The sequence below is a fragment of the Pseudophryne corroboree genome, chromosome 9, assembly GCF_028390025.1.
Source record: "Pseudophryne corroboree isolate aPseCor3 chromosome 9, aPseCor3.hap2, whole genome shotgun sequence".
NCBI classification, from domain to species: domain Eukaryota; kingdom Metazoa; phylum Chordata; class Amphibia; order Anura; family Myobatrachidae; genus Pseudophryne; species Pseudophryne corroboree.
In genome coordinates, this window is record NC_086452.1 from 233,145,429 (window position 1) to 233,172,937 (window position 27,509).

The window sequence follows — 27,509 nt, forward strand, 5'->3', positions numbered from 1 at the left end:
GAGTTATCTTTTCAGGCCTTGAAACAAGCCTTTGTCTCAGCCCCGGTCCTCAGACATCCCAACCCAGAATTGCCTTTCATTGTTGAGGTTGATGCCTCGGAGGTTGGAGTAGGGGCTATCCTATCTCAGAAGGATCCTTGTGCCTTCATGTCCAGGAAATTCTCATCTGCTGAATCCAACTACGATGTTGGTAACCGGGAATTACTGGCTATTAAATGGGCTTTTGAGGAGTGAAGGCATTGGCTTGAAGGAGCCACTCATACCATTTCAGTTTTGACTGATCACAAAAATCTTCAATACATTGAATCAGCTAAACGGCTGAATGCCCGGCAAGCTCGTTGGGCTTTATTTTTTACTCGTTTCAAGTTCATTATCACCTTCAGGCCAGGTTCCAAGAATACCAAGGCAGATGCCCTGTCACGCAGTTTTCTTCCAGTTCAAGACAACAGTCCTGTTACTCCCATACTTCCGTCTTCAGTCATTCGGGCAGGTCTCACACAAGATTTATTTACCCAGTTAAAGCAGCTTCAACATCAAGCTCCTGGAAATACTCCTGCTGGTCGTCTTTTTGTCCCCGAGTTTTTGAGAGCAACGATTTTGATGGAGTTTCATGATAGCAAGGTTGCCGGGCATCCGGGGATCGCTAAAACTTTTGAATTAGTTTCCCGCTCGGTATGGTGGCCTGGTCTTTCCAAAGACATTAAGGAGTTTGTTTTTTCTTGTCAGGTCTGTGCACAGCATAAGGTTCCCCGTTCCTTGCCTATCGGTCAACTTATGCCCTTGAATGTTCCTCTTAGGCCATGGTCTCATATTTCCATGGATTTTGTGGTGGACCTCCCTCTGTCAGCCGGATGCCGAGTCATATGGGTGGTAGTGGACCGTTTTAGCAAAATGGCCCATTTCATTGCTCTTCCCCGATTGCCATCTGCCCAGGGATTGGCAGTCTTGTTCCTCCGCCATGTTTTCAGACTCCATGGGTTACCCACTGATATTGTTTCTGATCGGGGTCCACAATTCATTGCACAATTTTGGAAGTCTTTTTGTGCCTCATTAAAGATGAAATTATCTTTAACGTCTGGCTACCATCCCCAATCAAACGGGCAGACTGAGCAAGTTAATCAATCATTAAAACAATATTTGCGTTTGTACTCGGCCAAACTCCAAAATGACTGGTCTGAGTTTCTTCCCTTTGCAGAGTTTGCTTACAACAATGCCTGTCATTCCTCCACCAATGTATCTCCATTTTTTACAGTTTTTGGTTTTCACCCCAGAGCTAATTCCTTTTTTCAACATTCTTCTGTCTCCTCACTGACCTTGACCTCTCATCTCAAACTCATTTGGAGAAAAGTGCACCTGGCTCTCTGAAAAGCGGCATTTCGGGAGAAAAAAATTTCTGACAGGCTCCGGCGGCCGTGCACTTTTAAAGTTGGAGATAGGGTATGGTTGTCGACTCGCAACATTAAACTTCGACAAACCTCAGCCAGATTGGGTCCTAGATTTATTGGACCATTTCATATTATCAAAAAAGTCAATCCAGTGGCTTTCCGGTTACGTTTACCAAAAACTTTACGGATCGGAAATACCTTCCATTGCTCCTTGTTAAAACCATATGTTTCGTCCAGTAGATTTCCTCGCAAGATCTCTCAGGGGAAATCACCAATAGATGTACAGGGTCAGCAGGAGTTCTTAGTGGAGAAGGTTCTCGATTCCAAGTTGTCCCGGGGTCGGCTTTATTTTTTGGTACATTGGAAAGGTTATGGTCCAGAAGAAAGGTCTTGGGTCCTGGATGAGGATCTCCATGCCCCGAGGCTCAAAAGGGCATTTTTTCGAGAATTTCCTCAGAAACCTGGCCTTAGGGGTTCCTTGACCCCTCCTCAAGGGGGGGGTACTGTTAGGCGCCGAGGGTCCGCCCGTCAGTGCGGCCCGGCGCCTAGCAACTAGGGACGCCGCAGGCAGACAGCCGCCGGCTCCCTAGCAACGCTAGACGCCGGGCGCACGGAGCCGCTCAGACCCTAGCAACGGGGACGCCACGGTCAGACCGCATTCCCCGTTGCTGGGTCTTAATTAATCAGTGCTTGTGTATTCTGGCCGTGCAGCATGCAGCTGCACGGCATCATTATGTGATTACCCTGTCTGGATCATGATTGGAGGGCTCCCAAATTTAAGCACTCTCAGGACTTCTCACAGACGCCGGTGATAGCTTCCTGTTTGCTGTGTCTGTTACAGAGAGTTTCCAGTCCTGCTCTACCCGGTTGTTCCTGTCCTCAGTGATCCAGTACTCGGAATTTGTCATCTATTCCTGGAGTCCGACCGAGCACCTTTAACATCCTGTGGTGTTCGTGAGTCGCGGCGTAGCCGTGTGTTGCGGCTTGACCGCTTACTATTTATTATTTAGTTTATTGTGTTCTGGAGCTTTTGCGGAGGATTCCGCTCCCACAAATCCACTCTGGTATCCAGCGGTGCTGGATAGGAGTAACGGATCAGTGGATCTTTGGTTGTCCTTTTCCCTGGCGGTTTGTCCGCACATACTTTTGGTTTAAGTTAGATAGCTTGTAACCCCTGGCCTGGTTGCTTAGTCAGAGGGCCCCTTGTTATCACCCTGTCTCGGATTTCCCTTTGTCTCCCATTAAGACCTGAGGGGGCATCGGGATTGGGCAGACATAATCCGCCCTTCGAACGCGGCTGCCATGGGCTCAAGCAACCATAGTCTCGCAGGGGATTTCTGATAACACGGGCGAGACAACGGAGTTAGGGCGCCAGGGGTTACTAGGCTTTCCTGCTCCCGTACCAGCATATCCTTCCAGTACTCAGACCTCTGCCATAAAGATCTCCTCTGGTCTGGAGTACGGGAATCATAACACATACCTAGATGACATAGCTATATTTAGTTCTTTCTGGCCTTCTATCACATGTGGCCGAGGTCCTCAAGCGTATTCAGCAGGGTGGGTTAACCATCCATCCTGATAAATGCCAAATAGGAATGGCTGAGGTGCAATATCTGGGTCACCGAGTGGGAGGGGGTAAGATTAGACCAGAGCTAGCTAAAGTGGAAGCCATTCTAAACTGGCCAAGACCTGCCAATCAGAAACAAGTAAGAGCATTTTTAGGTCTAGCTGGCTACTATAGGAGGTTTGTTCCCAATACAGCACATTGGCCAAACCTTTGACTGACCTGACCAAAAATAAATATGCTAGACAGGTCGCATGGTCCCCTGAGTGTGAGAGTGCATTTGTGGCCCTGAAAGATGCCCTCTCCAATGCCCCAGTACTAGCTGCCCCTGACTTCTCCAAGAAGTTCATTGTTCAAACTGACGCCTCTGGTTGTGGTTTGGGAGCAGTGTTAAGCCAAGTGGGGGAGGATGACCGTGACCAACCTGTGGTATATTTGTCCCGTAAACTGGTGGATCGGGAAGTGGCTTATACCACCATTGAGAAAGAATGCCTGCCCATTGTCAGGGCCTTGAAAACGTAACAACCGTACCTTTATGGACGAGAATTTACGGTGGTGACTGACCACAATCCACTTAATTGGTTACAAAAGACAGCTGGGGACAATGCGTGATTACTACGATGGAGTCTTGCCTTGCAAAGTTTTAACTTCTCCATCTCTCACAAAAAGGGGCGTGAGCATACCAGCGCTGATGGATTATCTAGGAGAGAAGAAGGAAACAGCATCGCACCTGGTAAAGGTCACATGGCTGGTCCAGGAAAAGGATACAACCCTGCTTCCTTGATTTAAGAAGAGGGAGGTATGTGACAGAATCTACTGTCCAAGGTCCATTCTGACAATGTTGTAGTACAGAATTGAACCATCAGCTATTGTTCCTAAACAGGGCCAGGTGTGATGTTTTATTCTTGACCAGTCACTAATAAAAGGAAGCTGGGAGCAGTTGGAGCCCTCTGTGGTCACAAATGACTATAAAAGGTTAAAACAGGGAGTGACTGGCTATCTTCCCCAATCACCAAGGGATTAATTGCTTCAAGAGCCCAATGTTCTCCCCTAGGACTGAGTCAGACACTGGGGCATGAGAACAGCAGGGGGAATCTCTGCATGACTCATCTCTTTTACAGACCCTCATTGAGCTCTTCCAATCAGGGAGGACCTTTCCTTAAAACCACCCTTGGCAGGAGGGACTGCGGGGGGTAATGGTACAAATGTCCCCCCTGACCTGTGCCCCTATAAATACACCCTGGTGGCTAGTGGAATAGCAGCCGAGTAATCTGTGTCCATGCCAGCGCTCACACAGCCCACCTCCTACGGCCGTGTGGGATCGCGGTGTACAGCGTTGGCACAGAAGCCCCTTACTTCCCCCTTAACAGCGGCTCCGCGATCCGGATGACAACGGCGTGTATGTGACTCACGAGGACAGAGGAAGAAAAGCCGGTGCCGCTGTAGTGACCCAGCAACCGCGGCACGAAAGTATACAGCGTCCACTGGGGGTGATGGAGCTGCTGCAGGGACGTCTGTCTGACACAGCTTGCTGCAGCCCTGGTACAATCCTCTTCTTTCTGTTAAGCTAAAGCTAAGAAATAGGCTGCCTGAGGCAGCCCCCTGTTAAGTGACCTGCTACTGCAGGCACCAACTACAAACTGAGCTCACTGGCATGGAGGCGGGGTTATAGAGGAGGCAGCGCTGTGCATATTGGGAACAGTCTAAAGCTTTGAGACTGTTGGTGCCTCGGATCAAGATCCTACTCTACACCCCAATGTTATTTCCTTGTGGAGCCCAGTGTACCCCGCAGCAGAAATAAAGTTTTCTTGTTCTTGCATTACGAGATGGTCTGGCGACCAACATTTCCATTCCATGTGTGTTCCCTCTATTAGGGATTTTGTGCAAAGCACGCTTGTATTTGGGGGGCCTGCAGGTCATGGACTCCATACTCATGGCATAGCCGCAGCAGAAGAAAGCAACCACAAAGGGGTGATACACTATATTCAGGTGGGATCCGGATTGAAAGTCGACAGTAGCTAGGTTGACAATGTCTAGGTCGACCACTATTGGTCGACAGTAACTAGGGCGACAGGGTCAAAAGGTCGACAGGGTCAAAATGTCGACATGTTCTAGGTCGACAGGTCAAATGGTCGACATGAGTTTTTCACAATTTTTTTCTTTTTTTGAACCTTTTCATACTTAACGATCCACGTGGACTACGATTGGAACGGTAATCTGTGCCGAGCGAAGCGGTAGCGGAGCGAAGGCACCATGCCCGAAGCATGGCGAGCGAAGCGGTGCACTAACTGTAGTTCCCGGTCACTCTACGAAGAAAACGACACCAGAATAACATTAAACACTCATGTCGACCTTTTGACCTGCCGACCTAGAACATGTCGACCTTTTGACCCTGTCGACCTTTTGACCCTGTCGACCTAGTTACTGTCGACCAATAGTGGTCGACCTAGACATTGTCGACCTAGTTACTGTCGACTTTCAATACCACACCCATTCAGGTACCCCAAGTAAGTGTACCACAGTACCAGTAGTGTTTTATAAGAGAAATCAACAGATCCTTATATTTTCTAAAATAGTTTCACATAAATCTAAAGAGGTCAGCTACCTGGTTTCTGAATTCTTGGCTAATATCTCGATGCCTCATACAGAAGGCACTTATTCTCCCTGCTTGCAGTGCCACAGTAACAACAAAGTTTGAGAGTGACACAGATCAAGAAGTCAATAAGATTATACTCTCAGATAATACCATTAGCCAGTGCTATGGAAAAATGTGCCTGTCCTTACATAAACTGATAATGGTGCTGTAGCCAGATTAGTGTCTTTCTGGTCTGTTACAGATGAGTCATCATACACCGTGGCTTCAAGTATGCTCAAAGAGTGCATCTTATTCGCATAAATAAAATAAGTCAAAAATACTTTCCTAGATTGCAATCAGTGGTGTTTCTAGGGCCGGGACAACCATGCAATCGCACAGGGCACACTGCTGCAGTATTCTGTACGGCCTGGCTGGCCGCCAGGGCCGTTTCTTGGGGCAGGCCTGGGTGCCCGCCGCGGCACTAACTGTGGCTCCCTGCTTCCCCCTCCTATTTCTCCCCGAGTTACCCCGCTCGGGGGGCGGAGTTTCACAGAATTACACAGTTGCGTCGTTACATCACGACGCAACCCCGTCACTCACCGAAACCCCCCCCCCCCCCGAGCGGAGTACAGAGGGGGATCCAAGTTAGGGAGAGGGAAAGGCTGGCGCGAGGAGCGACTGGTGAGGCGGGCCGAAGAGCGGTAATCACCTCTGTAAGTACTCTCTCTCTCTCTCTCTCTCTCTCTCTCTCTCTCTCTCGCTCTCTCTCTCACTTAATGTGTAAAATGGGGACACCTGCCATAATGTGTGAAATGGGGACTCTTGCCTGCCGTAGTGTGGGGATTTAATGTTTCAAGGGCATTGCGGTGTGTGCCATAATATGGTGCAGGGGGCATTACCGTTTGGGGCTTAATATGGTACAATTTGTTTTTCCTGTGGTGGTTGTGATCTATAGGAGCAGGGTCAAAAACTGGATTGTGAGGTAGTCTTTTCAGACGAGGCCATGCCCATTTAAATGAGGCCACACCCATTTAGATGAGGCCATGCCCTGTTGCCAAGTGCGCGAGCAAGTTTTTTTTTTAAATCTAGGTGTGTGTGTGTGTGTGTGGGGGGGGGGGCACATTTTTTTATGTAATGGGGGGGCGCATTTTTAAATCTCGCACTGGGAGCCAAATTGGCTAGAAACAGCCCTGCTGGCCGCATAGAATAATGGCTCTCATTCCGAGTTGATCGCTAGCTGCTTTCGTTAGCAGCGCGGCGATCAGGCTAAAAATCGGCACTTCTGCGCATGCGTATGGTACGCATTGCGCATGCGTGACGTAAGTTCACACAAAACTATGCAGTTTCACACAAGGTCGAGCAACGCTTTTCAGTCGCACTGCTGATCGGTGAGTGATTGACAGGAGAGGGGCGTTTCTGGGAGGTAACTGACCGATTTCCGGGAGTGTGCTAAAAAACGCAGGCGTGTGAGGTAAAAACGCAGGCGTGCCTGGGGAAATGGGGGAGTGGCTGGCCGAACGCAGGGCATGTTTGTGACGTCAAATCAGGAACTAAACAGACTGAAGTGATCACAAGGAAGGAGTAGGTTTAAAGCTACTCAGAAACTGCTTGGAAAAATTTCAGCAATAATCTGCTAACCTTTCGGTCGCACTTCTGCTAAGCTAAGATACACTCCCAGAGGGCAGTGGCTTAGCGTTTGCACTGCTGCTAAAAGCAGCTAGCGAGCGATCAACTCGGAATGAGGGCCAATGTGTAAACGTACCTCCCAAAATGGCCACAGCCTGAAAGAGGACAGTTTTTTAAGAATGCTAGAGGAGGAGGCGGACATTTTGGAGGGACATTTAATTGTTGGAGCCTGGAGGGAGGAGGCAGAAAATGGCACAGCAGTGTCTGGGATACGGTGGTGGCAGCATTGGCAGCAGCAGCAAGGGAGCAGGCTAGCAGGCCAGCAGCAAGAAACAACCCCTTGACAACAAGCAGGTACAGTGCCAATTTTAAGGTGCATTATAACTAAGTGAGGCATGGTGCTAGGGGGATTACTGTGTGGGACATAAGGTGCAATGGGTATTACTGTGTGGGTCTTAAAATGGTGCAAGGGTCATTTCTGTGGGGGCCTAATTTGGTGCTAGAGGCATCAGTGTGTGGGGCATAATATGGTGCTAGGGGCATTACTGTTTGGGGCGTAATATGGTGAAGGTAGTATTTTCCTGCAAGACTACACCCAAGTCAGCAAGACCATGCCCATTTTCTGATAGACCATGCCCCTTTTCCCAGGGCGCACTCATTCCCCTCCCCCCAAACTATGGGGGGGAGGGGAGCGCATTTGAGTACTGATCTGTACATGATGAGCTACCATGCAGTGGCCATAGCTTTCTCTCTTGTCAAGTTCTGTTCCTAATCTGTAACTTTATATGTGTTTGAAATTAATTATTGTGTATAAAGTCGCAGCTCAGTGTCTCTAGTACACTTTGAGTGGTGTTTTGCTGCATCTGTGATGATGCAAGCAAGATGTACAATTTATAGAAAAAGATAGTATTCTACACCTCTGTGAGTGGCTTGGTTGCATTGGGTATCTTGTAAGGTATAGCAAACAGATGCTAGGTGTATGAGGACACATCTGTAATAGTTAGAAAGGGCTAGTCTGGTGATACAAGTTCAAAGGAGCAGTGGTAAAGTATACTAGAAATGAAAAAAAGAAAAACATTCCTACAGTATTTCCTGAGGGGAAAAAACTGCATGTGCCTTTATAAAAGATAGTGAAATTATTAATACCAAATGCTTAATATTTGTTACTTTCTAAAATGGAGTTTACTCACTTATAATAGTAAAGGCAATCTGCATTGTGTGTACATTTACACAAGTGAGGCATTCTTGAATTAATAGTTATTCATAGTTATTGAACAATTACATATATTACAATATTTTAAAGGAAAATGTAACAAAAATGGAATTGTAACAGCAAAAAGCTATATTTTATTTTAATGTATGCATTATTTTTTATTATTTAAATAATTCAAAGATTTGTGAAAAGAAAAAAAAAGTCTTTAAGGATCACACGGACTTACTTTTTATGGTTCATATTAGAGATGAGCGGGTTCGGTTCTCCGAGATCCGAATCCCCCCCGAACTTCACCTATTTTACATGGGTCCGAGTCAGCCTCGGATCTTCCCGCCTTGCTCGGTTAACCCGAACGTGCCGAACGTCATCATCCCGCTGACGGATTCTTGCGAGATTCGTATTCTATATAAAGAGCCGCGCGTTGCCGCCATTTTCACTCGTGCATTGGAGATTGAACGGAGAGGACGTGGCTGCATTCTCTCCCTGAAAAGCTCCGTAATCTGTGCTCAGTGTGCTGCAAATATCTGTGCTCAGTGTGCTGCAAATATCTGTGCTCAGTGTGCTGAAAATATCTACGTTCTCTGCCTGAAAACGCTCCATATCTGTGCTCAGTGTGCTGCAAATATCTGTGCTCAGTGTGCTGCATTGTGGGGACTGGGGACCACCAGTATATAATTATAGTAGAACAGTATAGTAGGCCATTGCTGTATCTTGCAGCTCTGTGTCAAGTATACTATCCCTGTGCTGCATTATTGTGAGCAGTATATAGTAGGACAGTGCAGCATTTTGGTGACCAGCAGTATACATATATAGCACAGTAGAGTAGGTCATTGCTGTATCTTGCAGCTCTGTGTCAAGTATACAATCTCTGAGCTGCATTATTGTGAGCAGTATATAGTAGGGCAGTGCAGCATTTTGGTGACCAGCAGTATACATATATAGTACAGTACAGTAGGCCATTGCTGTATCTTGCAGCTCTGTGTCAAGTATACTATCTCTGAGCTGCATTATTGTGAGCAGTATATAGTAGGACAGTGCACCATTTTGGTGACCAGCAGTATACATATATAGTATAGTACAGTAGGTCATTGCTGTATCTTGCAGCTCTGTGTCAAGTATACTATCTCTGTGCTGCATTATTGTGAGCAGTATATAGTAGGACAGTGCAGCATTTTGGTGACCAGCAGTATACATATAGTACAGTAGGCCATTGCTGTATCTTGCAGCTCTGTGTCAAGTTATACTATCTCTGTGCTGCATTATTGTGAGCAGTATACAGTAGGACAGTGCAGCATTTTGGTGACCAGCAGTATACATATATAGTACAGTACAGTAGGCCATTGCTATTGATATATTACTGGCATATAATTCCACACATTAAAAAATGGAGAACAAAAATGTGGAGGGTAGAATAGGGAAAGATCAAGATCCATTTCCACCTCATGCTGAAGCTGCTGCCACTAGTCATGGCCGAGACGATGAAATGCCATCAACGTCGACTGCCAAGGCCGATGCCCAATGTCATAGTAGAGAGCATGTAAAATCCAAAAAACTAACGTTCAGTAAAATGACCCAAAAATCTAAATTCAAAGCGTAAGCGTCTGAGGAGAAGTGTAAACTTGCCAACATGCCATTTATGACACGGAGTGGTAAGGAACGGCTGAGGCCCTGGCCTATGTTCATGGCTAGTGGTTCAGCTTCACATGAGGATGGAAGCACTCATCCTCCAGCTAGAAAAATTAAAAGAGTTAAGCTGGCAAAAAAACAGCAAAGAACTGTGCGTTCTTCTAAATCACAAATCCCCAAGGAGAGTTCAATTGTGTCGGTTGCGATGCCTGACCTTCCCAACACTGGACGGGAAGAGGTGGCGCCTTCCACCATTTGCACGCCCCCTGCAAGTGCTGGAAGGAGCACCCACAGTCCTGTTCCTGATAGTCAAATTGAAGATGTCACTGTTGAAGTACACCAGGATGAGGATATGGGTGTTGCTGGCCCTGAGGAAGAAATTGACAAGGAGGATTCTGATGGTGAGGTGGTTTGTTTAAGTCAGGCACCCGGGGAGACACCTGTTGCCCATGGGATGAATATGGCCATTGACATGCCTGTTCAAATTACAAAAAAAAAATCACCTCTTCGGTGTGGAATTATTTTAACAGAAATGCGGACAACAGGTGTCAAGCCGTGTGTTGCCTTTGTCAAGCTGTAATAAGTAGGGGTAAGGACGTTAACCACCTAGGAACATCCTCCCTTATACGTCACCTGGAGCTCATTCATCAGAAGTCATTGACAAGTTCAAAAACTTTGGGTGACAGCGGAAGCAGTCCACTGACAACTAATTCCCTTCCTCTTGTACCCAAGCTCCTGCAAACCACTCCACCAACTCCCTCAGTGTCAATTTCCTCCTTAGACAGGAACGCCAATAGTCCTGCAGGCCATGTCACTGGCAAGTCTGAGGAGTCCTCTCCTAACTGGGATTCCTCCGATGGATCCTTGAGTGTAACGCCTACAGCTGCCGGCGCTGCTGTTGTTGCTGCTGGGAGTTGATTGTCATCCCAGAGGGGAAGTCGGAAGACCACTTGTACTACTTACAGTAAGCAATTGACTGTCCAACAGTACTTTGCGAGGAAGATGAAATACCACAGCAGTCATCCTGCTGCAAAGCGGATAACTCAGGTCTTGGCAGCTGTGTTGGTGTTAAACGTGTATCCGGTATCCACCGTTAATTCACAGGGAATTAGAGAATTGCTTGAGGTAATGTGTCCCAGGTACCAAATACCATCTAGGTTCCACTTCTCTAGGCAGGCGATACCGAGAATGTACACAGACGTCAGAAAAAGACTCACCAGTGTCCTAAAAAATGCAGTTGTACCCAATGTCCACTTAACCACAGACATGGGACAAGTGGAGCAGGGCAGACTCAGGACTATATGACTGTGACAGCCCACTGGGTAGATGTATTGCCTCCCGCAGCAAGAACAGCAGCGGCGGCACCAGTAGCAGCATCTCGCAAACGCCAACTCGTTCCTAGGCAGGATACGCTTTGTATCACCTCTTTCCATAAGAGGCACACAGCTGACAACCTCTTACGGAAACTGAGGAACATCATCACAGAATGGCTTACCCCAATTGGACTCTCCTGGGGATTTGTGACATCGGACAACGCCACCAATATTGTGCGTGCATTACATGTGGGCAAATTCCAGCACGTCCCATGTTTTGCACATACTGTACATTGAATTTGGTGGTGCATAATTAGAAAAAAACCGACAGGGGCGTGCAAGAGATGCTGTCGGTGTCCCGAAGACTTGCGGGCCACTTTTTGGCATTCAGCCACTGCGTGCCGAAGACTGGAGCACCAGCAAACACTCCTGAACCTGCCCCGCCATCATCTGAAGCAAGAGATGGTAACGAGGTGGAATTCCACCCTCTATATGCTTCAGAGGATGGAGGAGCAGCAAAAGGCCATTCAAACCTATACATCTGCCTACGATATAGGCAAAGGAGGGGGAATGCACCTGACTCAAGCACAGTGGAGAATGATTTCAACGTTGTGCAAGGTTCTACAACCCTTTGAATTTGCCACACTTGAAGTCAGTTCAGACACTGCCAGCCTGAGTCAGGTCATTCCCCTCAACTCAGGCCATTCCCCTCATCAGGCTTTTGCAGAAGCAGCTGGCTAAAATGGAGCGATTCTGCTAGGCATGTCGGACTTGTGGATGGAGCCCTTAATTCGCTTAACCAGGATTCACGGGTGGTCAATCTGTTGAAATCAGAGCACTACATTTTGGGCACCGTGCTCGATCCTAGGTTTAAAGCCTACGTTGTATCTCTCTTTCCGGCAGACACAAGTCTGCACATGTTCAAAGATCTGCTGGTGAGACACTTGTCAAGTCAAGCGGAACGTGACCCGTCAACAGCTCCTCCTTCACATTCTCCTGCAACTGGGGCTGCGAGGAAAATGCTAAGAATTCAGAGCCCACCCGCTGGTGGTGATGCAGGGCAGTCTGGAGCGAGTGCTGACATCTGGTCCGGACTGAAGGAGCTGCCAAATGATTACTGACATGTCGGCTACTGTCACTGCATATGATTCTGTCAGCATTGAAAGAATGGTGGAGGATTAAATGAGTGACCACATCCAAGTTGGCACGCCAGACAGTCCATACGTATACTGGCAGGAAAAAGAGGCAATTTGGAGGCCCTTGCACAAACTGGCTTTATTTTACCTAAGTTGCCCCTCCTCCAGTGTGTACTCCGAAAGAGTGTTTAATGCAGCCGCTCACCTTGTCAGCAATCAGCGTACGAGGTTACTTCCACAAAATGTGGAGATGATGTTCATCAAAATGAATTATAATCAATTCCTCTGTGGAGACATTCACCAGCAATTGCCTCCAGAATGTACACAAGGACCTGAGATGGTGGATTCCAGTGGGGACGAATTAATACTCTGTGAGGAGGGGGATGTTCACAGTGAAAGGGATGATGAGGAGGAGGTGGACATCTTGCCTCTGTAGAGCCAGTTTGCGCAAGGAGAGATTGATTGCTTCTTTTTTGGTGGGGGCCCAAAGCAACCAGTCATTTCAGCCACAATTGTGTGGCAGACCCTGTGGCTGAAATGATGGGTTTGTTAAAGTGTGCATGTCCTGTTTATACAACATAAGGGTGGGTGGGAGGGCCCAAGGACAATTCCATCTTGCACCTCTTTTTTTTTATTTATCTCTTCATCATGTGATGTTTGGGGCCAATTTTTTTAAGTGCCATCCTGTCTGACACTGCAGTGCCACTCCTAGATGGGCCAGGTGTTTGTGCCGCCCCCTTGGGTCGCTTAGCTTAGTCATCCAGCGACCTCAGTGCAAATTTTAGGACTAAATATAATATTGTCAGGTGTGAGGTGTTCAGAATAGACTGGAAATGAGTGGAAATTATGGTTATTGGGGTTAATAATACTATGGGATCAAAATTACCCCCAAATTCTATGACTTAAGCTGTTTTTGCGGGGTTTTTGAAAAAAAAACACCCAAATCCAAAACACCCGAATCCGCCAAAAAATTTTCACGGAGGTTTTGCCAAAACGCGTCCGAATCCAAAACACGGCAGCGGAACCGAATCCAAAACCAAAACACAAAACCCGAAAAATTTCCAGTGCACATCTCTAGTTCATAGTGAGCATTTATATTTAAAACAGAACACATACATCAGATATATTTTGAACCACAAGGTTCATAAAAATAGCATACTGTATAGTAATTTGTGTAACTACAGTAGAACACAACAATGGAAAAGAAAAACAAGTTCAGGTTAAAACATTTAAAAATGTATGTATGTATGTATGTATGTATGTATGTACAGTATGTATATATAATAGACAGAGATAGGAAATATAAAATAATAATCACTTACGGATGCACTGAGGTGGAGATTCCCATACTCCATCGTTACACTGAATTGATGCAGAACCATGCATTTTAAAACCATCATCACACTTCATCTTAACTATATCACCACTGTAATATTTTTTCAGCGGCTTTTCAATTTTAGCGTTCGCTGGACTGTGTGCTGGGGCACATTCAATTTTGTCTAGAAAAAGTAGAGATTATTTTTACATATTATTTATAAAGTGCAACGGAATATGCTGCGCTATATAAGAAACTGTTAATAAATAAAATAAATACATTTATATATAATTGGTTTGAATTGCAGTATATAGGACTCATTAATTACTCAATATGGTCCAATATAATAGTTTACTATAAATCATAAACATAGACAAGTTTATAGAGCATTTGTAGTCAAACTGTTTTACTATATATAACAAAGTGAATCACAAAAAGGTGCTTATTTACTAGAGATGTGCGATTTGGCTTTCTTGAAATACAAACACACCCAAAGTAGGGTTTCCGAGTTGTATCAAGTCTCAGTTTGGAATCATTTTGAGTTTCCAAGTGGAACAGAGTCCCGACTCGGTTCTGTTGTCAGTTCGGAACACTGATTTAAAAATCGAACTTGGGTTTTGGATTGCATGTAAACATGTCCAAATTACATGATTTTAGTGTTTTTCACTGATTTTTATCAATTTTGAAGGAATCCAAAACCAAACCAAAAACCAAATACAAACCAAAATATACGTTATGGTGAGAACTTACCATTAATAATGGTATTTCTCCTAAGTCCACAGGATACCATTGGTGCAAATCCGCTGTCGCTTCATCATATCCCAATCTGCCAAAGCATTTCGGCCTCCCAGCATGCAATGGGCCTGTCCATATATCCCCGCCCCCTGGCTCAGGCAAATCAGTTGTATTCCCAAGGCTCATGGCAGGAGCATCGTAGATAGCCCTAACCAGGCGAGAAGAACACACATGCACACCCTTCCATACAAGAAGGAAGATGTTAGCGAGTAAAAGGATCCTCAAATCAGGTGCGTCAGGGTGGGATCCCTGTGGACTTAGGAGAAATACCGTTATCAATGCTAAGTTCTTACCATAACGTATATTTCTCCAGTAGGGTCCACAGGTTATCCACAGGATAACATTGGGATTTCCCAAAGCAAGTAAGTGGTGGGGACGCTCCTGATTGGACGGGAGAATCCTTCACACGAATTCAGCGTCGTGAGAGGCAAAGGTATCCATGACATAATGTCTAATGAATATGTTAATGGAAGACCATGTGGCTGCCTTACATATCTGTTCTGCTGAAGAACCACGTTGTGCTGCCCATGATGGACCTACCTTACGAGTAGAGAGAGCAAAGACGTTAGCCGGAACATGGAGATCAGCTTGAGAATGTGCTTCTGAAATCGTCATCCAAGGTCACCTTGCCAGTGTCTGTTTATCAGCAGGCCATCCTCTCTTGTAAAATCCGTAGAGAATGAAGAGAGAATCTGTCTTTCTGATGGCACTGGTACAATCCATGTACAGTAGATCCTTAAGGCACGGACCACGTCCAGCGATGCATCTCCCGCAAAAAGGCCCGATTCATGGAAAGCCGGGACTGCAATTTCTTCGTTAAGGTCAAATATAGGCACCACCTTGGGAAGATATCCAGATTTAGTTCTGAGAACCGCTCTATCTGGATAAAAGATCAGAAATGGAGGATGACATAACAATGCCCCTAAATCTGATACTCTTCCAGCTGACGCCATGGCCAGTAGAAAGAGAACTTTAGCTGTCAACCATTTAAGATCCACTTTATTAAGTGGTTCAAATGGGGCAACTTGAAGGGTTTTTTAGAGCTAAATTTAAGTCCCAAGGCACTGTAGGAGGAACAAAAGGAGTTTGATTGCGCGGCATTCCCTGGAAAAAGTACTAACATCCTGTAGGTTGACAATTTTCTTTCGGAACCATACGGTCAATGCTGACACCTGCACTCTCAAGGAAGCCACCATCAAACCTTTATCCATTCCTGCCTGATGGAATGCTAAGACCCTGGAAACTCTGAAAGACCTAGGGTCCATTTTCCGTTCACTGCACCAATGAATATAGGTTTGCCATATTCAGTGATAAATACGAGCTGAGGAAGGTTTCCTTGCTCCGAGCTTTGTTTGAATTACCTGTTGTGAGAATCAGCTTGACTTCAGGATAGAGGTCTCAAGAGCTATGCCGTCAAAGACAGTCGATCCAGATGTCTGTGATAACAAGGACCCTTTATCAGTATATCTGAACGTTGAGGGAGCAGGAATGGAGCATCCATCGAAACATTCTCTGCCGATCTGTGTAACAATGTCTTCTGGGCCAAGCCGCAGCTATTAGTATCACGGCACCCTTTCCTTGATTTATCTTTCTCACCACCCTGGGTAATAAGGTGATTGGAGAAAACACACAGGCCAGATGAAAGTCTCGTCTCACCAACAGGGCATCCACAAAGATTGCTCTGGGATTCTTTGTTCTTGACCCGAATCTATCTCTGGCAACCCCCACTTGCCGACTAGAGTCTGGAAGACCTCCGGGTGTAGAGCCCATTCGTTTGCCTGAATGGCATTTTGACTGATAAAATCCACTTCCCAGTTTAGGACTCCTGGAACGAACACTGTGGACAAGGCTGGATGATGAAGTACTGCCCACTTTAGTGTGTGACTTACCTCCTTCATAGCTTTTTGGCTGCAAGTTCCTCCCTGATCTTGAGGTACGCTACTGCCATCGAATTGTCTAAGTTGATCTGAACTGGTTGTCCTTGAAGAATGTCCTTTGCCTGAATCAGTGCCAAGTATATGGCCTGAAGTTCCAATATATTTATTGGAAGGCAACCTTCTTCCATGGTCCATTGCCCCTGGAAACAAATCCTTCCTGACACTGCTCCCCAGCCCTGTAGACTGGCATCCGTTGTCAGAATTTCCCAGTCTGATATCCAAAAGGGTCTCCCCTTGTCCAGATGGGATGTCTGTAGCCACCAGGCTACTGACCTTCTTACTTCCATCGTAAGGACCATAGTCTGTGTTTTTTACATCTGATGCAACCCATTGCATTTGGCAAGGATCACATGCTGCAGAGGCCTCGAGTGGAATTGTGCATACTCCACCATGTCGAATGTTGACACCATCAATCCCATCACGCGCATTGCTGCATGAATGGATACCTTTTGACTGTGTAGCAAGTCCAGAATCCTTGACTGAACTTTAGATATCTTGTTCAGAGGTATAAATACTCTCTGAAGGCTTGAATCCAGTACAGCCCCCAAGTGAGTCATCCACTGTGATGGAACCAGAGATGATTTTGCCAAATTTATGAGCAACCCATGCCTTTGCAGACACGTTATTGTCTGTTGCAGATGACATAGGAGCAATTCCTGCGACTGTGCGAGGACTAAAAGATCGTCGAAGAATGGGATAATTCTTAACCCCTGCTGGCGGAGATAAGCTGCCATTACCACCATAATTTTGGTAAATACACTGGGGGCTGTGGCTAACCAAAAAAGTAGGGCTTGAAACTGAAAATAGAATTTTAATTACCTGAAGGTAAATCCTTTTCTCGTAGTCTGTAGAGGATGCTGGGGTCCATATTAGTACCATGGGGTAGAGACGGGTCCACTAGGAGCCACGGGCACTTTAAGACTTTGATAGTGTGAGCTGGCTCCTCCCTCTATGCCTCTTTTACCAGACCCAGTCTAGAAACTGTGCCAGAGGAGACGGACAACTTCAAGAGAAGGATTTTACACAGATAGTGGCGAGATTCACACCAGCTCACACATACAAGGCAAACCAAGCTAACCAGCTTGAAAACTCAGCAACGGCTGAACAATATTACTTAACCAAGTAACAAAAAACAGTACTTAACCAAGAACAAAGCAGTACTGAATTAAATAACCACTGCAGGATCACGTAGCACTGGGCGGGCGCCCAGCATCCTCTACGGACTACGAGGAAATAATTTACTGGTAGGTAATTAAAATCCTATTTTCTCTTATGTCCTAGAGGATGCTGTGATCCATATTAGTACCATGGGGATGTACCAAAACGCGAAGGCTACTGCAGAACTGATTTACCAAACTTTAGGTCCTCACAGGCCAAAGTATCGAACTTGTAGAACTTAGCAAACGTGTTCGACCCAGACCAAGTAGCCGCTCGGCAAAGTTGTAAAGCCGAGACTCCCCAGGTCGCCGCCCAGTAAGAACCCTCCTTATGAGTAGAGTGGACCTTAACAGATTTGGGACACAGCAATCCTGCCGTAGAATATGCATGCTGGATAGTGACCCTGATTCAACGAGAGATTAGAAGCAGGACACCCAATTTTCTTGAGATCATACAGGACAAACAGAGAGTCCAATTTTCTGTGACGAGCAGTCCTCTTCACATAGATTTTCAGAGACCTCACAACATCCAAGGATTTTGACGGAATTGAGGAGTCAGTAGCAACTGGCACCACAATAGGTTGGTTGATATGAACACTCGACATAACCTTTGGAAGGAACTGCTGATGTGTCCATTTCTCCACTCCATCTTCATGGAAGATCAAGTAGGGGCTTTTACAAGACAAAGCCCCCAACTTCAACACACGTCTAGCAAAAGCTAAGGCCAACAAAGTTACAGCCTTCCACGTGAGAAACTTGACCTCAACCTCCTGTAGAGGCTTGAACCAATCCGATCGGAGGAACTGTAACACCACGTTAAGATCCCAGGGTGCCATAGGTGGCACAAAGGGAGGCCGGATGTGCAGAACCCCTTTCAATAAAGTCTGAACCTCAGGGAGGGAAGCCAGTTATTTCTGGAAGAAAATGGGTAAGGCTGAAATCTGGACCCTTACGGATCCCAACCTCAGGCCCATATCCACACCTGCTTGCCGGAAGAGGAGAAACTGTCCCAGTTGAAACTCCACCGTAGGAAACTTCTTGGATTCACACCAAGATACATACTTTTTCCAAATGTGATGGTAATATTTAGACATTACTCCTTTCCTAGCCTGAATCAGGGTAGGAATAACCTCATTCGTAATGTCCTTCCGAGCTAAAATTTGGCGACCAACCTCCATGCCGTCAAACGTAGCCATGGTAAGTCTTGATAAGTGAACCGGCCCCTGTTGTAGTAGGTCCTCTCGAAGAGGTAGAGGCCTCGGATCTTCCAGCAGTAACTCCAGAAGATCTGCGTACCAAGCCCTTCTTGGCCAGTCCAGAGCAATGAAGATTGCCTGAACTCATGTTCTTTTTATGAGTTTTAGAATCCATAGAATGAGTGGAAGTGGATGAAACACCTACACTGACTGGAACACCCACGGAGTTACCATGGCCTCCAATGCCACTGCTTGTGGGTCTCTTGACCTGTAACAGTACCTACAAAGTTTCTTGTTGAGACGGGAGGCCATCATATCTATTTGAGGTACACCCCAAAGAAATGTCACCTCCGTGAACACCTCCGGATGGAGGCCCCACTCTCCTAGATGGAGATTGTGTCTGCTGAGGAAGATTCTTGTTACCTCTGACATTGCAGCTCTGCTCTTCGTTCCGCCCTGTCAGTTTATGTAGGCCACCGTCGTTACATTGTCCGACTGCACCTGAATGGCCCGAGCTTGTAGAAGATGTGCCACTTGTAGAAGACCGTTGTACACAGCCTTTAGTTCCAGAATGTTGATTGGAAGAATGGATTCCAGATTTGACCACCTTCCTTGGAAGGTTTCCCCTTGGGTGTCTGCGCCCAACCTCTGAGACTTGCATATGTGGTTAGAAGGATCCAGTCCTGAATCCCGAACCTGCGGACCTCTAGAAGTTGAGACAATTGTAGCCACCACAGGAGTGAAATCCTGGATTTCGGTGACAGACATATCCTCTGGTGCATGTGCAGATGAGATCCCGACCACTTTTCCAGGAGGTCCAGTTGGAAGGACCGTGCATGAAATCTTCCGTACTGAAGAGCTTCGTAGGAGGCAACCATCTTCCCCAGAAAGCAAATTCACTAATGAACCGATACCCGGGTAGGCTTCAAGACATCCTGGACCATACTTTGGATCACCAACGACTTTTCCATTGGTAGAAATACCTTCTACACCTGCGTGTGTTGAGAATCATCCTTAGGAAAGACAATCTCCTTGTCGGCTCCAAATGTGATTTTGGCAGATTCAGGATCCATCCATGTTCCCTGAGCAGTCGAGTCGTGAGAGCACCGGACTGCAACAACCTCTCCCTGGAAGATGCCTTTATCAGCAGATCATCCAGATAAGGAATTATATTCACCCCCTGCCTGTGGAGGAGAATCATCATCTCTGCAATTACCTTGGCGAACACCGTCTGTGCTTTGGAGAGGCCGAATGGCAGTGCCTGGAACTGATAGTGACAGTCCAACAGTGCAAATCTGAGATAAGCTTGGTGTGGCGGCCAAATCGGAATGTGGAGGTACGCATCATTGATGTCCAAGGACACCAGAAACTCTTCCTCCTCCAGCCCTGAGATCACCGCTCTTAGAGTCTCCATTTTGAACTTGAATTCCCTTAGATAAGGGTTTAGCGACTTCAGGTTCAAAATTGGCTTGACCGAACCATCCGGTTTCGGTACCACAAAGAGGTTTGAATAGTTACCCTGTTTTACCATATGAGGCGGAACTGGAACAATTACATCTGATTGTAGTACTGGTCGCACAGGTTAAATAACTTTTATGAGAATGACCCCTTATTTATTTTGTCCCAAACACATCTGTGACAGTTTAGGGGGTACTACCACGGGCAAAGTACATTTGTACAACAAAAAGAGAAAAGAGAAAAGAGAAATTACAATTACATCTGCCCTTTCCAATTTGTTAATGGCTTCCTGAAGGATAGCCCTTTTTGTCAGCAAAGCTGGCAGACCTGATTCGAAGAACCTGTGGGGTGGGAGCTCTTGAAATTCCATTTTTAACCCCTGGGACACAGTGGGGGTCATTCCGAGTTGATCGCTCGCTAGCAGTTTTTAGCAGCCGTGCGAACGCATTGTTGCCGCCCACTGGGGAGTGTATTTTCGCTTTACAGAAGTGCGAATGCTTGTGCAGCAGAGCGCCTGCAAAATCTTTTTGTGCAAAACAAGACCAGCCCTGTAGTTACTCTTCATGTGAGTTGATTCTAACAACGGAGGGACTGCTTTTCACGTCACACACCTGCCCAGCGTATGCCCAGCCATGCCTGCGTTTTTCTAAGCACTCCCTGAAAACAGTCAGTTGCCACCCAGAAACGCCCACTTCATGTCAATCTTCCTGCGTTTGGCAACTGTAATCTTTGTTAGACCCTGTGCAAACCCACGATGCTCATTGTACCCATACGACGCACCTGCACATTGCGGTGCATACGCATGCGCAGAATTGCCGATTTTTAGCCTGATCGCTGCGCTGCGTACAACTGCAACTAGCGAATAACTCAGAATGACCCCCCATATCCTGTACCCAGGAATCCAGACCGGACAACACCCAGACATGACTGAAACGTCTGAGCCTCGCTCCCACCTGACTGTTCTCCAGGCAGGGAGGTCCACCATCATGCTGAGGATTTTGAGGACACAGTGGCAGGTTTCTAGTCTTTGGGAACCTGCAGGTGTCGGTTTTTTGGATTTTGCTCGCCCACCTCTGAAGAAAGTAGTAGGAATCTTGGACTTTTTAACTTTTGCAGACCAAAAGGACTGCACCGAGGACGTAGAAAAGGGTTTCTTCATCGTATGAGAGACTGAGGGAAGAAAGGTTGACTTACCAGCAGTTGCCATGGCGATCCACACTTCCCCAAATAGAGCCTGACCTGTGAAGGGTAGGTTCTCCACACTCTGCTGGATTCTGCATCTGCAGACCATTGGCGTAGCCAGAGTCCCCTGCGTGCTGAGACAGCCATGGACGATGTCCTTGCAGTCAGATTACCCAGGTCCTTCTTGGCCTCCACCATGAAACCCGCAGAATCCTGTATGTTACGTAAAAACAATTCAATGTCACTTCTATCCATAGAATCTAAGTCAGGGCTGGCCAAACCAGTCCTCGAGAACTACCAACAGTTCACATTTTCCAGACCACCTAGCTGGTGCGCAGGTGTAGTCATTACTAATTAAGATGAGCTGCATTTATTCCTTCCTGATAATTCTACAGATCTCCAGGAGGCCTGGAAAACATGAACTGTTGGTAGATCTCGAGGACCGGTTTGGCCAGCCCTGATCTAAGTCCTCTAGTAATGTGCCTGACCATTTTACTATGGCTTTAGAAATCCATGCACAGGCAATAGTGGGCCTTAATGTCTCTCCTGAAGCAGTGTATATGGATTTTAGCGTAGTTTCAATCTTGCCGTCTGACAGTTCTTTCAAAGCGGTAGATCCCGGGACAGGTATAACCACCTTTTTAGACAGTCTAGATACAGAAGCGTCTATCCAGGGATACCATATAATCCCCTTGCTCCATGGCTAAAAGGATGGAACGTAAAGTCTCCATATGAAACCAAAGTACCCAAATGTATTTGCTCAGCACTTTGAGATTGAGAATGGTCCGGAATGACCCATTTGGCTCCTGAACTAGAAACAGGTTGGAGTAAAAACCCTGTCCTCATTGTGCAGGAGGAATTGGAATAATTACTTCTGACTGAAATAATTTCTGAACTGCCTCTTGCAAAACCCTGGCCTTTGTCTCTACCCGAGATGGGCTGGTACAAAAAAACCTTCAAGGAGGGTGCTTCTTATAGGCAAAAGCATAACCTAGAGATACCGCTTCCTGCACCCAGGCATCTGTTGTAGACTGCTGCCAGATCTGTGCAAACTGATAAAGTTGGCCCCCCACCCTGGGATCCGCCAGGTGGAGGACCGCATCATCAGGCTCATGGCTTATTTTCTGTTTTTACCAACCGGTCCTCTGTTAGTCCAATGCTTTGATTGGGGCTGCCTGCCATCACTTTTTCCTTTAGCTTTTCCCTGAGACCGAAAGGGCAGAAAAACTGGAACTTTAAGTTTGAATTTGTATGTGGAAGGAAACTCGATCTTCTTGGAGTCTGCTTCTGACTCCAAAATATCTGTCAATTCTTTAACAAATAGAATATCTCCAGAAAAAGGCAAAGATTCCAAAACCTTCTTAGATTCTGAATCAGCTTTCCACGTGCGTAGCCAAACTGCTCTGCGAGCAGATATTGTTGAAGCTGATGCCCTGGAGGCAATAGTACCCATATCCAATGCTGCGTCTTCCACGAACATTGCAGCCTGTTTTATATGTGCTTCCCCCTCCAATGTATCAGCCCAGGCAGCCATTGCCCTTGCCATACAAGCTGAAGCCATGGCTGATCATATGACTGCCCCAGACAGGAAAAAAAATGTTAAAAATAAACAAAACCATCCACTCTCCTATCCGTGGCACCATTTAATGATGTTGAAGGCAGAGGTAATGTAGATTTTTGCACTAATCGAATGTTATGCACACCAGTGCCTGCAGGAATGTACTGGTGTCAGAACTGTTATGCACTCCAGTGCCTGCAGGAATGCACTGGTGTTTGAACTGTTATGCACACCAGTGCCTGCAGGAATGTACTGGTGTCTGAACGGATAGGTATGCAAAACAAATGAACTCACAGACAGACTGGGGAATATGACATTACGTACACAGAAGGTGATAGGGTAACAAAATACACACAAAGTGAACAGAGAAGCCCAGAGGCTAAGGAACTGGGTGTCTCCCTAGTATTAGTAATGCTCAGATGGGAAAAGCAAGATGTTGTGTTTTAATACGTAGAGAACCCGAAATGCTGTTGCTAAGGGCAACAGCAAAACCCTAAAGGGTTACCAACGGGTGTGGCAGTAAACTACTTGGTCAGAGATGGAATGATAGACACAAGGAGAGTCTCCACAATCCTAATTCTCACTTGCAGTGCACAGGTTCAGCTTACTGCCACTAAACTGACACCTGACACCTTGCACAGTGAGACAGGATTTAGGCAGGCAAGTCTTAGAATACAGCCGCAAACTTGCTAAGTTCACAGAGTAGTAAAAGAACCCCAGCAAGCTAAACGACTGACTCCAGTCTTACTGCTAGGTCTGGATTGGCAGAGTGTAGTACCAAATCCCCAGGCCTATTTGCAGTAAGCAACAACAAATACAAAGCTACACAGTACTGGCTAACTTTCAGGAACTGACTAACCAACAAAGATTCAGCAGCATCTGCTTAACCTGAGAAGAGGCCTTATAAAGCAGGTGCTGTCCACGCCCCACTCAGACCTCACAGACTGTGAGCACAAAAACCAGCACCGGATCCCCTGCCATGCACAGAGCCTGTAACCACTGCACAGCACAAGACCCGAACCGGAGTATCAGCTGCGCTCAGGTTACTCCGCTAGCACTTGTCTCCCGGTTGCCATGACGACGTGGCAGCACAGGGCAGGAGACCCTAACAGTACCCCCCCTCTGACGAGGGGTCAAAGAACCCCTACCACCGGGTTTATCGGGGAACTGCGAGAAGAAAGAGCGTATCAGTCTGGGGGCATGAAGATCACAACTGCGCACCCACGACCGCTCCTCCAGGCCATACCCCTTCCAGTGCACCAAAAATGACAGCCGACCCCGAACCATCTTGGAGTCAAGAATCATTTCAACAACAAACTCCCTCTGGCCACGTATCAGAAGAGGGGAAGGTCTTCCACTGGAAGAAGGATTACTAATCGCCCGTTTTAAAAGGGAACAATGAAATGTTTTATTGATACCCAAAGAACGGGGCAGATCAAACTGAAATGCCACCGGATTGATAACCCTGGTGATCTTATAAGGGCCGATGAACCGGGGGCCTAACTTATGAGATGGCTGTCTCAACTTCAAATTCTTGGTAGACAACCAGACGAAGTCTCCTAATTTGAAGCTGCAGGGTCTTTTCCGCTTATCAAAAACCCTTTTTGGTCACTAATGACACAGACACAAGGGCTTTCTTCACTTTCCGCCAAATACCTCTAAGGACCGAAACCACAGAGGAACCACCAGGCGTGGAGTCCAGGGGTCAAAAGAATTGGCCTTAGGATGATGCCCATACACACAACGGAAGGGAGAGATCCCTGTAGCAGAGTGAGCCGCGTTGTTATAGGCAAACTCCGCCATGGAAAGATGAGCAACCCAGTCAGTCTGACACTTGGAGACATAACACCTGAGGAACTGCTCCAAGGACTGGTTCACCCTTTCAGTCTGCCCATTAGACTGCGGATGGTAGCCTGACGACAAGCTGACAGAAATCTGGAGATCGGAACAAAATGCCCTCCAGAATTTGGCCACAAACTGGGATCCGCGGTCAGAGACCACATCAAGTGGCAACCCGTGGAGACGCACAACATGCAGCATAAATAATTCAGACAGGCATCTGGCCGATGGCAGCCCAACCAGTGGAACGAAGTGCGCCATCTTCGAAAACCTGTCAACGACAACCCAGCTGGCTGTCATCCCCGAGGATTTGGGCAAGTCCACCACAAAATCCATTGAAATGTGGGTCCATAGCTTAGATGGGATAGAGAGTGGATGTAATGGGCCAACAGGAACCCCTCTAGGAGTCTTATTTCAGGCACAGATGTCACATGCCCGAACCCACTGATCCACATCCTTAGCCACCGAGGGCCACCACACCGCCCTAGATAGCAACTCCCGAGTTCTGGCAATACCCGGGTGACCTGCCGACTTCTTGGCATGGAATTCCAGGAACACTCGCTGTCTTAACCTAGGAGGCACAAACAAAAGACCTACCGGAAGGTCTGGAGGAGCCTGCTCCTGTGCTCTAAGGACTAATGATAAGAGGTCCTGGGTAATGCCCACTTTAATACATGATGGGGACACAATGGGCAACGGCTCCTCGGTGGTCTCCTGGATTGGAGCAAAACTCCGCGAGAGCGCATCAGCCTTGATGTTTTTTGACCCAGGGCGATATGTTATCAAAAAATTAAAGTGAGCAAAAAACAAAGCCCATCGTGCCTGCCTGGCATTGAGACGCTTCGCTGACTCTAAATATGCCAGATTCTTATGGTCGGTGAGAATTGAGACCACAAACTTAGCCCCCTCAAGCCAGTGTCTCCACTCCTCGAGTGCATCCTTAATAGCCAACAATTCCCGGTTACCCACGTCATAATTCATCTCGGCAGGCGAAAATTTACGGGAAAAGTAAGCACAGGGATGAAGGCGATTATCAGACACTCCCATCTGAGAAAGCACTGCCCCAATACCCATCTCAGAGGCATCCACCTCCACCACAAAAGGACGCTCTGGATCTGGGTGTCGCAGCACCTTGGCCGATACAAATGCCCTTTTGAGACGGGCAAAAGCCGCTTTAGCCTCACAAGACCAGTGAGCAACATCCGCCCCTTTCTTAGTGAGTGCCACCAAGGGCGCCACTATAGACGAAACTCCAGCGATAAATCGTCTATAAAAATTCGCAAAGCCCAGGAAACGCTGAAGCGCCTTCAAACTAGTGGGCTGCACCCAATCCAGGACTGCCTGTACCTTGGAACCCTCCATTTGGAAACCTTCTGGGGAGATAATATATCCTAGAAATGTGATTTGCTGAACTTCAAATTCGCACTTCTCCAGCTTCGCCCCAAGCCGGTGGTCTCTGAGTTTCTGGAGGACTAAGCGTACATGCTTCCGATGTTCCTCCAGGGAATGGGAGAAGATTAGGATGTCATCTAAGTATACAACTAAGAATCTATCCAAATATTCCCGAGCACATCATTCATGAAATCCTGGAAGACTGCCGGGGCATTACAGAGCCCAAAAGGCATCACCAAATATTCATAATGCCCTGAGTGGGTATTAAAGGCAGTCTTCCATTCATCCCCCTCTCTTATTCGGATTAGATTGTACGCACCGCGTAGGTCAATCTTAGAAAAAATGGTGGCAGTACGAAGCTGGTCAAACAAGACCGAAATGAGAGGCAGTGGGTATGAGTTTTTAATCGTGATACGGTTCAATTCCCTGAAGTCGATGCAGGGTCGCAACGAACCGTCCTTTTTACCCACGAAGAAGAACCCCGACCCAACTGGAGACTGTGAAGGTCTGATAAATCCCTTAGCCAAGTTCTCCTGAATGTACTCTGCCATAGCCTGAGTCTCAGGACGTGACAGGGAGTACAACCTGCTCTTGGGGAGCTTAGCATTTGGCAACAAATCAATGGCACAGTCATAGGGGCGATGGGGAGGTAGTACCTCTGCAACTTTTTTGGAGAACACGTCCGCAAAATCTGCATAACACCCTGGCAATCCTGGCAAACTTAGCTGCGAGAGCCTGACTGGAAAGCTCAAGCAACTCCTGAAACAATCAGTACCCCAACTAAGAATCTCCCCAGAGACCCAGTCAAATTGAGGATTGTGGGCCCTTAACCAGGGTAACCCCAACACCAATGGGGCAAAAGTACAGACAGTCACATAAAAGGACAATTTTTCAGAGTGTGTGGCTCCAATAAACAAAGAAATCTGGCTAGTGCAAGAGGTAATTTTACCTTGGGATAATGGTTCCCCATTTAACCCACAAATCTCAATTTCCGATGCCAAGGGTACTAAGGGAACAGAGTGTTTCAGGGCGAATTGGCGGTCCATAAAAACCCCGTCGGCCCCACTGTCCACAAAGGCCTCAGTCTTGACAGTTTGACTGAGGATCTTCAAGGTCACCGGAACGATAAAAGTCTTCTTGGGAAATTCTGACTTCTGGCCTGACAGGATATTTCCCATCACCCTCAGGCCCTGAAGTTTTCCGGCTTTTCTGGGCATGATACTACCACATGACCTTTATTCC

The 27,509-nt window shown here is 46.8% G+C and overlaps 1 protein-coding gene across 4 annotated transcripts in view; it reads right to left on the reverse strand.

Annotated features, from left to right (window-relative positions):
• The window catches only part of LOC134957932 (complement factor H-like), a 1,300,757-nt gene that overhangs the window by 489,467 nt on the left and 783,781 nt on the right, over nt 1-27,509 (reverse strand). For all 4 annotated transcript variants that reach the window (XM_063940180.1, XM_063940181.1, XM_063940178.1 and 1 more), the window contains one exon: nt 13,761-13,937. In XM_063940180.1, the coding sequence (XP_063796250.1) occupies nt 13,761-13,937 (177 nt within the window). The remainder of the gene's footprint in view (nt 1-13,760; nt 13,938-27,509) is intronic.